Raw genomic sequence first — 10,598 nt, 5'->3', positions numbered from 1 at the left:
AAAGATCTACTTATTTGGTTGCGCTAGGTCTTAGTTGCCACACTCGGAATCTTTACTTGTGGCATGCAAGCGCTTAGTTGCATCATGTGGGATTTATTTCCCTGACCAGGGATCAAACCCAGGACTCCTGCACTGGATGCATGGAGTCTTAGCCACCAGACCACCAGAGAAGTCAGTGTATCAACTCAGTTAATCCTCACAGTCAGCCCATGGGAGTGGGGCGGTCTTTCTCATATAAGAACAGACCCAGAAAGTTTTCAAGAGACCCAGGCAAATGGGGCGGCTCTAGCTCATTCAGTCCACAGCCCATGTCCCTTCCCATTTAGCCACCCTGCCTGCCAAGTTCACTTGAGGATACGCACCAGGAGTGACACCAAGGCCACAGGGATTCTGGACTAATGCACCCGGGAGCCCCGCCAAGACTCCCTCACACTCAGACACTCCAAGCCTCCTCCATTACAGACTGGGATGGTGGGGTGATGAGGAACAAGCTGGGGTGCCCCCTCTAAGAGGACTTTGAACAGATTAGGCTCCCCCTGGGTCTCAGTCTCCCCATCTGGTCAACGTGAGGGTGGGCTAAGCGCTCAAGGTCTTCCCTTTGGTTTCGAGGTAGGGTGTTCCCTTTCCCAGGTACAATCTGGTGACAGGTGGGGGGCGGGCAGGATTTTGAGCTGATGCTGTACATCGCTGCCCCCAGGTGGACATAGGTGGTATTACAGAAGCCTGATGCCCTACGCCTCTGGCTTCCTGCTTGGAGAAGGCTTGCCCTTGAAGTGCTATTTCCTGAGAAAGGCCACCCCACGTGCCACCTGTGGCACGAGATGCCATTAACACTGCATGTTGGGTGAAGCATTGTCCTCAATTGCCTTCCCAAGGGAAGAATATCAGAAGCCCTGACATCCTAGCAAAATGGTCTCAGAGCTGAGAGGATACAGACAGGCAAGGGCATTCTAGCCCCAGAGCCCCGGCCCAGGTGGCCCGCTGATGGACATGGGCCTCGAGCCCATGGAATGTGAGACACATGGGCCGCTGGTCCCACGCCAGGCCCTCCACCATCAGATGCAGCTGGGAGGGGCCCTAGCCTAGCCACCATGAGAACCCCCTCTCCCAGCCTAGGCAGGGCCAGGAGAGGAATAAGAAGTCCTGAAGGGATTAAGGGACCAAGAGTGGGGAAGGGAGATGGCTCCTCAATCCCCAACCATGTCCTGGCCTCTCAGTAAGCCTCCCCACCACCAAGTCCCAGCCCCCAGCACCAAACACCGAATCCCTCACTCAGCTCCCCAACTCCCTACTTTCACTTGGTTTTGAGGAGAAATGCTGCCAGCCCCAGGCCTGCCTGCTTAATGGGCCCCACCCAGGATGTAACAGCTGCCACCCGAGAGTCCTGTCCCAGCAACTAAAAATAATGGGCCCCCATCCTGGCACCTGCCCTGTTTCTCAGGCTCTCACCAGCGTCCTCATTGACTCCCAACCTTGGCATCGCTTCTCCTAACGTTCCCCACACCCCTAAGCCCAGCCTCTGCCAAGTCACTCCTGGTTATTTTTCCAGCACAGTCTGGCCCTGAGTGGCTGGCTGACATTAAGTGCCCTCGTCCTGGGAGGCCCCACTCCAGGCCCTGGAATACACGAGGGCCAGCAGGATGGGATGGGGTTACAGCATCCTCATAGCCTCAAGTCCTCAAGTTCATTTGGGGTTTTTTTTTGTTGTTGTTGTTATTTTTAATTTTTTATGAGAGTATAGTTGATTTACACTGTTGTGCCAATCTCTGTTGTACAGCAAGGAGACTCAGTTATATACATATAGGCATTCTTTTTTATATCTTCTTTTCCATTATGATTTATCACAGGGGACTGAATATAGCCCCCTGCGCTATAACAGAAGGGCCTTATTGTTTATCCATCCTATATGTAAAGTTTACATCTGCTAATCCAAAGTTCCAGTCCTTCCCTCTCCCGCCCCTTGGCAACCAGAAGTCTGTTCTCTATGTCTGTGAGTCTATTTCTCCTTAACAGATAGGTTTGTTGATGCCATAGTTTAGATTCCACATATAAGTGATATCAGGGTATTTGTCTTTCTACTTACTTCACTTGGTGTGATCATCTTTAGTTGCATCCATGGTGCTGCAATAGCATTATTTCATTCTTTTTTTATGGTTGAGCGGTATTCCATTGCATATATGTCTTCTTTATCCTTTCATCTGTCAATGGACATTTAGGCTGTTTCCACGTTTTGCCTATTGTAAATAATCCTGCTGGGAAAATAGAGCTGCATGCATCTTTTTGAATCTCAAGTTCATTTTGGACATGGAATCTGCAGAAAATGGACCCTTTGCCACCTGCGCCCATCAAGCTCCCCTGCCCCGGATTAACGCGCTCTCGTTCGAGGCTCCCAGATCTTGGCCCAGTATGTTCAAAGGAACGTTTATCACCTTGCGAGCGGGGAGCTCCAGCGGAGCTGAACAGGGTCTTGTCCTCTCTGTGGCCCCAGCCCTAGCACAGAGCCTACACACAGGAGCTGCTCAGCTGGTGCGGGAGGAATGAAGGAATGAATGGCTTCTGTGCACCTACTGAGTCAGTGCCTCACCGTCTGGGCAAGCAAGACGCACAGCTTTAAGTTAATCCAACTCCAAGCCCTCTGCCTTCCAATCGCAGCAATCCACTCCCCAGGGCACCTCTTTGCAGATATTCACCAGCCCTCCTGGGCCTGTTTCTTCATCTCGGTGGTCAGAAGACCAGGTCAGCCAGCCAAGTGTCACCACCAGAACTTTCGGCATTTTGAGCCCCTGGAGTGATGGCATCCTCTGGCCAGTGGTTTTCCCTGCGTCGGGACCAGGTCAGGAGGGGCTGGCCCTAGCCACGCACACTAGCCACGCACACTAGTCGTGCACCAGAAGCAGCTCCCACCTCTGCCCAGTTGCTCCCAGTGAAAGAGCATGGTTAAATAACGCCCATGACCAGTAGGCCCAGCTCAGAAAACAACTTCCAAACAGCACAAGGAGGAGTTCAAAGAAGAGAAGTCAGGCCTCAGGGCAAATGAAGTAGAGCAACTTTCCAAGGTCAAGGCTGAACCCAAACTGCTGAGGCTCCAGGTGGAATTTTGGGGCATCCAGAGTAGCACTCAACCTTTACATCTCAATCATGGAATCTAAGATCTGAAAAGAGCCCAAGAGTTCATCTGATCCTACGTGCCCATTTTAAAACCAATACAATATTGTAAAGTAATTAACCTCCAATTAAAATAACTAAATAAATATTTTTAAAAATAATAAATAAAGAACAAGAGACTGAGGGCTTTGCAGGGAGACAACTAAGCTGGCTCCAAGTAGGAATCTGGCCAACCGAAACCTTGCAGGGTATGCCAGGGCCTCAGCCTCTATCCACAGCCAAGGGGGAGAAGGTGCTGCAGAGCAGGGGGAACCCCAAGATCCAACAGACTTAGTTGAATGAGGGAGAAAGAAAAAGCCAGGAAGTAGACAAAGAGCAATAAAGACAGAGAAGGAAGCGGTGCATCATAGCAGTTTGGGGCTGCAGGCTGACATTTGAAAGGCTGACTTCAAACCCTGTTGTACAGCTAGCTGTGTGACCCTGGATGGTCACTGACCCTCTGAGTCTCAGCTTTGTCACGTTTAATCAGCAGGCAAGAGAATCTACTGCATGTTGTTGGGAGAATTAAGGGACTGCAAGAGTTACTGAGCGTGACAACCAGCACAGAGTAGGTGCCTAGTAAACGACAACTAAAAAGAATGAGTCAGGCCAAGCGGCGTGATGGGGCCCCCATACCTGCAAATGCAAGAGTTTGCTCTGTCTGGATATTTGGGAAATCCATGCCTCCAAGCCAGCTCCATCTCTGCCCAAATTAAACAGCAACCACCCAAGGTCAGGGAAAAGGCCTCGGCAGAACAGCTTTCTCCCAAGTGGTGGCTTGGCCTTGATGAGGTGGGCCCACCCCCCACCTGCCTATAAGTGCTGCCCTGGCCACCACGACATTCACCTGATTCTGAGCATTCACAACATGTTGGGCATCACGGTCTTCACCACACTCCTGGCCTACGGTAAGCCGAGGCTCTGTGACCAGCTGCAGCCACCAGGCTGTGAGCTCGGACAAGGATAGGGGCAGGGGCCCTCTGCTCTCCAGGGCTTTAGGAAAGGGGCTTTGAGGTCCAGTGTGGGTCCAGTTACTACTGATCAGCTGTGTCAACTGAGCTACTTGCCTGCTGGGCAACTCTGCTTCTGTATCTGCGAAACAGGGCCGATGATCTGACCTCCCCAGGGTGAGGATGAGCGATGAGGTGCAGAAAGACGTAGTATCAGCCTGGGGAACAGAAGCTGCCTCATCCCCAGGTACCCCGGGGACCATCGGGGGGTCTGGGCTTCCCAGCTGGCTCAGTGGTAAAGAACCCGCCTGCCCATGCAGGAGACGCAGGTCTGATCCCTGGGTTGGGAAGAGCCCCTGGAAAAGGAAATGGCAACCCATTCCAGTATTCCTGCCTGGGAAATTCCATGGACAGAGAAGCCAGGTAGGCTACAGTCCATGGGGTTGCAAAAGAGTTGGACACCATTTAGCAATTTAACAATTTTGGGGCCTACCTTTCCTGGGATCAGCATCTCTCCTTTGGGGATTCTATGTTGGCACAGAGGATGGCAGCTTCCCGTGTTGGCAGCCTTCTCCCAGATTGGGAGTCAAGGAACTTGACTCGAATGTCACTCTCTCTCAGCAGGACCTAAACAAGCCATATCACCTCTCTAAAGCTCACTGGCTCTTTTGGCAAATAAGAGCACTTCATTAAGAGTCTTCCAGTTGATAACAACAGTAGTAATAATAACAATAGCTGCTCCTGTGTATTGCATGCTTACTCTGTGCCAAGCACTCTGCTAAGCCCTCGACATTCAGGAGCCAATTTGATTCTCTATCAACCTTGAGAGGCAGGGTCTATTAATATAGACCCATTTTACAGATGAGGACCCTGAGGCACAGTGAAGTTCAGTATCTTCTTCAAGATCACATGGCTGGTTAGTGGTGGAGGCAGAATTTGAGTCCGAGTATGCCCAGCACTTGCTCTTGACCGTTCCACAGCTAAGACAATCTGGAATTCTGTAGGTTCCATGTTCACACATCCCCGCCATGCTGTGGCCTCAAAAGGGACAGCAGGGTAAGGATGGAGAACCCAGGTGTACCTGGGCACTCACACCAAGCCAGCCTACCTTGGTGTTTCCTTCAGTGATTTAACTTTCACTCTATACCAGATCTTTTGCTCAACTCTTATATGCATCATTTAGTTCTTAGGACAAACTTACCAGGTTAGTGCTAGGCTACCCATTTCACAGAAAGGGAAGTTGAGGCCCAGCAAACTCAATGGCTTCCCCAAAGTCTTACAGGAAAATTCAAACCCAAGTCTGCCTAGTCCCTAAACGTGTGCTCTTTCCACCTGTCCCTTCCTCAATGAGATACCAGCCACATTCACCTGTGCTCTCCCTCTCCTGTCTCCCCCAGCCTCCAGCTGCGGGGTCCCCATCTTCCAGCCCAACCTATCAGCCCGCGTGGTGGGAGGAGAGGACGCCATTCCCCACAGCTGGCCCTGGCAGGTAAGCTCACTGCAGCGGGTGTGGGAGGCAGGGTGGAGAGGGAAATGGGGAGTGTGCCCCTGGGGGCTGACACAGCATCCTGCCACATTCCCCCCCTGCAGATCTCCCTCCAGTACCTCAGGGATGACACGTGGAGGCACACCTGTGGTGGCACCCTGATCAGCCCCAGCCACGTGCTCACAGCTGCCCACTGCATCAGGTGAGCCAGAAGCCACCCAGACACCCCGCCCACTGCCCTTCCAGGGCACACACTCCAGACACAGGGACAAGCAGGCTACGCATATCCAGTAACTCAGCTGTCCATTTATTCATTCAACAAGTATTTAGTGAGCGCCTACTATGTGCCAGGGACCGTGGGAGTGAAAACGCAGTTTGTGCTCTCAGGGAGCTTATTACATTCTAGTGGAAGACAGTGACAGGCCATCCAACAAGTAAATATGTAACAAAACAAGTGGTAGTGAAGAAAAACAAAGAGGCAGGAAGAGGATAAGAAGAAGGAGGGGTTCGATTTTAAATGACATGACCCCGGGAAGAGCTCTCTGAAAAGGGGATGCTTGAGCCAAGATCTGAAGAAAATAAGGGAAGAAATCTCTGGTCTGGAAGTAAGGTGTCACAGATGGAGGGAAGAACCGATGCAAAGGTCCAGAGGAGGGAGTCCATTTGGTACGTCTGAGAAATAAAGTGGAAGCCGGCGTGGCAGGAGCGGATTGTGTGAGGGGAGAGGAGGAGGTGGCTAGAGGGGAATACGGGTGAGATAACGCAGGCCAGCAGCAGTGTGGACTAGTTCATCCTCACAGCATCCCTGGCAGGTGAGTTTTAAGATTATCTCCACCTTACAGGAGAGGAATTGAGGCCCGAGCCTGCCCACCCAGCAGTTAGAACGGACTTGACTCCAAGACCAGGGTCCTTACCCCGTGCCCTAGGAAGGGTCAATGGGGTGAACCGTGCCTTCCCCCAAATGAGCTCCACAGTGACCCCGAAGCTGCATTACCAGAGCCCCAACTTCCCTCTCTACCCTGCCGACCAGTGGGGGCAGGACCCTGACTTGGCCCCCTTGCTCTGTCCAGCAACACCCTGACCTACCGCGTGGCCCTGGGGAAGAACAACCTGGAGGTGGAGGACGAGGCAGGCTCCCTCTACGTGGGTGTGGACACCATCTTTGTCCACGAAAAGTGGAACTCCTTCCTAGTTCGGTGAGTACCCAGCTGGCCATCACACGCCCCATAGGGGCAGCTCAGAAGAAGAGGAGGTCCCTTAGATGGAGACAGAGCCTGTCCCTGGGCCCCATCCTCACCCTGAACGGCCCGCAGATGATGACTTTACACAAAATAGCAAAATGCTAAGAGGAGACGGACACCCCTCCCATTCCCATCATTGACCAAGGGGCTCCAGAAAGTACACGTGGAATAAGAATCCCGGGGCCCCCATGGTATGTTACCTGAAGCCTGTCAGCCAGGGGATGAGCCAGCACTCCCCATTATTGATGCTTACTGCGTGCCTGCCCGCATTGCGATAAGCACTTTACATGCCATCTCTTATTTAATCCTCACAACAGCCCGAGACAAGAACGCGAGGATCAGAGAGGTTAAGGAATGTGTCTCAGGTCACACAGCCCACTAAGTGGCAGAACCACAAACCAAATCGAGTCTACCTAGGGTTGTCTGCTTTCATTCAGGTGACGCGGAAACATTAAAAATGGAATCTGCAAGTATTTTTACAGTCATAATTTCCAGTTTGCTTTAGCTTAATTTTGGCTGATATGGTGGTTCAATTACAGTGGCTCAGAAGGCGTCTGCTCTTGGCACTTCTCTGCTAAGGCTGTCGTGATGTGAAGACACAAGTAGGGGAAGAAGCTACACCTACAGGGCAGGTGATGGAATTAGAAAGCAAATCATTCGTTTCCCAGCATCTCTGTCCACCAGTAAAACCTGGCAGTCCGGGATGTGTGCAAAGGACCCCTGGTCACCCTTGGCATGACTCCCAACTCCCAGGCCAGGCCTCTTGGCATTTGCTTGGTGCACCAGGCCCTCCTGTCATTCACCACCTCCACTTTGGATTCCAGCAATGACATTGCCCTTATCAAGCTGGCAGAGACCGTGGAACTGAGTGACACGATCCAGGTGGCCTGCCTGCCAGAGGAGGGCTCCTTGCTGCCTCAGGACTACCCCTGCTACGTCACTGGCTGGGGCCGTCTCTACAGTGAGTATAGCCCCTGGCAAATCATGAGCGCCTTCCTGGAGGAAGCAGCCCCCACAGGAAGCATGCCACCCACATTTTCCCACCAGTTTCCTTTCTGCCTTAACATTTTCACATCTTCTTAAACTGTGTAATGATGGCTAATATTTATTAAGCACGTGCCATGCGCCAGACACGCCAAGTGCATATAAGGGATACTATAAGGATTAAATGGACTAAAATTTGTCAAGGACTTAGAACAGGGCTGGACATCTACTAAGTGCCATGTTAAGTGACCACTGCATCAATGAAACTAACCATTTTGGTGTCGGAGATTAGATCACATACCAAGTATATTCCAGTGAGTGGAATTCTCAAGTAAATTCCAGCTGAATTTAAAGGTTAAATGCAAATAAATGAACCTACAGAAGACTTAGGGGAAAATGGCGATCAGTACTTGGAAAATTGGGGGCTGAGAAAAATCTTTTCACGTGTGATTCCAAAGGTAGAGAACTACAAGGAAACCATTGACAATTAAAACCCCAGAACATAAATTAAAGATAAATGGTAGTTATTTCTTGAGGGTTTTCTATGGGTTGGTTTTACCCTTCTGACCCTTTGAAGGGTCTCTAACCCAGTTTGGGACCATTGGCTCAGAGTCTTGCCTCTCAATAAAAGGCATGTGAGTGTGTCCCTTAAAGTCTTGCCAGAACTTGCCTGGCCCAGCCCCGTTTAGCCCTCTGTTCCCTGAAGGCCTGGGGCCAGGGCTTCCTGGGCCGCCTGCCCAGTCACCACCCATTCTCTCTCCAGCCAACGGCCCCATTGCCGCCGAGCTGCAGCAGGGCCTGCAGCCTGTGGTGGATTATGCCACATGCTCCCAGAGAGACTGGTGGGGCACCACGGTGAAGGAAACCATGGTCTGTGCCGGGGGCGATGGAGTCATCTCAGCCTGCAACGTGAGTGTCCAGACTCTGCACCCCAGCCCTAATGCAGATGGCCAAATGCTAGGGGCAGGGAGGAGAGCAAAGGAGTGAGAAGTGGGGAGACCCCACGAGGAACCCTCTCCCTGGGGGGAGACTGAGTCCCAGTTGGGCTCAGGGGACTTAGGAAAAGCTTGTCACTGTCCCCCTTCACCCCCCCAACCAGCACTACAGCGAGTGTGAAAGCTGAATGTCAGTCTCTGGATCCAAGTCCCAATCCCACCCCTTCACAGCTGCATAACCTTGCGCAGGCCATTCGACCTCTCTGAACCTCAGTTTCCCCATTATAAAATGCAGCAACAGTAAGCACAGGGCTGCTGTGAGGACTCAATGAGTCTGACGCGTGTAGAAGAGACTTCATTCAAGTCTGGGCACACATTCCGTCATACCGTCAACTCCGTCGGTCCAGGGAGACAGAGGACTCAGGGAATCTGACACAGAAGCAAGAAGCATCCAGGGAAATCAGAGACGGTCCCATTTTTAAACACAGGACCCTTTCCCCATTTCCACTTCCCTCACTTTCCAGGGTCCCCTACACAACTCCCAGCATCTTCACCTCTCTGAGCAGCTCAGACACAGGCATGGGACACTGAGGCACAGAGAGGGTTCTCATCATCCCAAGATCACACAGCAAACCAAGACTTAATCTGATACTTTAGGGTTCCCCTAGGATAAAGGTCAAGTCACTCCCAAACCATATCTTCTCTGCCTCCCTCACTATGGACAAGCTGAGGCCAAAACAGGAGGTACCAAGGCAGAGAGGCCAACTCACTTGCCTGACTCTGACCACTGCCCACCTCCTCCCACCATGGCCCAAGCCTCCCTCTGACGCCCACCCCGTCTGCTGCAGGGGGACTCGGGCGGCCCCCTGAACTGCCAAGCCGAGAACGGTAACTGGGACGTGCGAGGCATCGTCAGCTTCGGCTCCGGGCTGGGCTGCAACACCCTCAAAAAGCCAACGGTCTTCACCCGTGTGTCTGCCTACATCGACTGGATCAACGAGGTGGGTGCACCTCCCAGGCCTCCTTCTTCACTGCCCACCCCTCACCCTCACTTGCCCTTCCTTCACTTGTTGCTCTACTCATTCCTTCATTCACCTGCTCAAGAAGTATTGAGTGTTTACTGCGTGCAGCCTTGAGTCGGGTGCAGTAAAGAAATGGCCATTGACTCCCCAGCCCTTTAATCCATTTGCTTCAGCAAACACTTCTGTCCCAACCCTAGGCTCCCCACCAGGGCTCCCAAAGGTGAAATATGGCCCCAACACAGGAGAGGGGGTGGCATGGATGACCATCTATCTTTTGAGGAGGGACAGGGGGTCACTTTGGGAGCAGGCAGTGTCCTGAGCCCACTTGCACGGTGGTGGGAAGTGCCGAGGGGGCCAACCCTGGGGGCAGAGGCAAGCCTGGCTCATTAAGGCCTGGTACTACCTGCTTGCCCCCTTGTTCCTTCCCTCCCGGCTGAGACTCATGCCATCCTGAGTCCCTCACTGTTCTCTGCTTCTCCAGAAACTGCAGCTGTGATTCATCCCCAGGAACCCAGGCCACAAATCCCAACAACCACAATAAACCTCTCTCCCCCTCAAGCTGACTGCTTTCTTTTTTTTTTTTAATTTATCGATTTGGCTGCTGCTGCTGCTGCTGCTGCTGCTAAGTCGCTTCAGTCGTGTCCGACTCTGTGCGACCCCATAGACGGCAGCCCACCAGGCTCCCGGTCCCTGGGACTCTCCAGGCAGGAACACTGGAGGGGGGTGTTGGCTGCACTGGGTCTTAATTCCAGCACTTGAACTCTTAGTTGTAGATGTGGGGTCTAGTTCTCTGACCAGGGATTGAACCTGGGCCCCCTGCACTGGAAGCTCAGATT

At 52.3% G+C, this 10,598-nt stretch overlaps 1 protein-coding gene across 1 annotated transcript; it reads left to right on the top strand.

Moving 5' to 3' along the window:
- Positions 1-4,012: 4,012 nt before the first annotated feature.
- On the top strand, positions 4,013-10,258 carry CTRC (chymotrypsin C). Its single transcript, XM_068985762.1, has 8 exons — positions 4,013-4,052; positions 5,492-5,583; positions 5,685-5,782; positions 6,651-6,776; positions 7,646-7,782; positions 8,569-8,714; positions 9,589-9,741; positions 10,244-10,258. Exons 1-8 carry the CDS (start codon positions 4,013-4,015, stop codon positions 10,256-10,258), a joined length of 807 nt encoding a protein of 268 aa, XP_068841863.1.
- Positions 10,259-10,598: the final 340 nt, after the last annotated feature.

This window comes from Capricornis sumatraensis, chromosome 14 (assembly GCF_032405125.1).
Source record: "Capricornis sumatraensis isolate serow.1 chromosome 14, serow.2, whole genome shotgun sequence".
NCBI classification, from domain to species: Eukaryota; Metazoa; Chordata; class Mammalia; order Artiodactyla; family Bovidae; genus Capricornis; species Capricornis sumatraensis.
This window is presented reverse-complemented; position numbering and strand designations above follow the sequence as displayed.

Bases quoted from the DNA above. Each gene is read 5' to 3' on its own strand.
- CTRC (XM_068985762.1), top strand. From the start codon at position 4,013: ATGTTGGGCATCACGGTCTTCACCACACTCCTGGCCTACG. The intron at 6,777-7,645 runs GTGAGTACCCAG...TTTGGATTCCAG, and splicing joins TGGAACTCCTTCCTAGTTCG to CAATGACATTGCCCTTATCA. The intron at 7,783-8,568 runs GTGAGTATAGCC...TTCTCTCTCCAG, and splicing joins TGGCTGGGGCCGTCTCTACA to CCAACGGCCCCATTGCCGCC.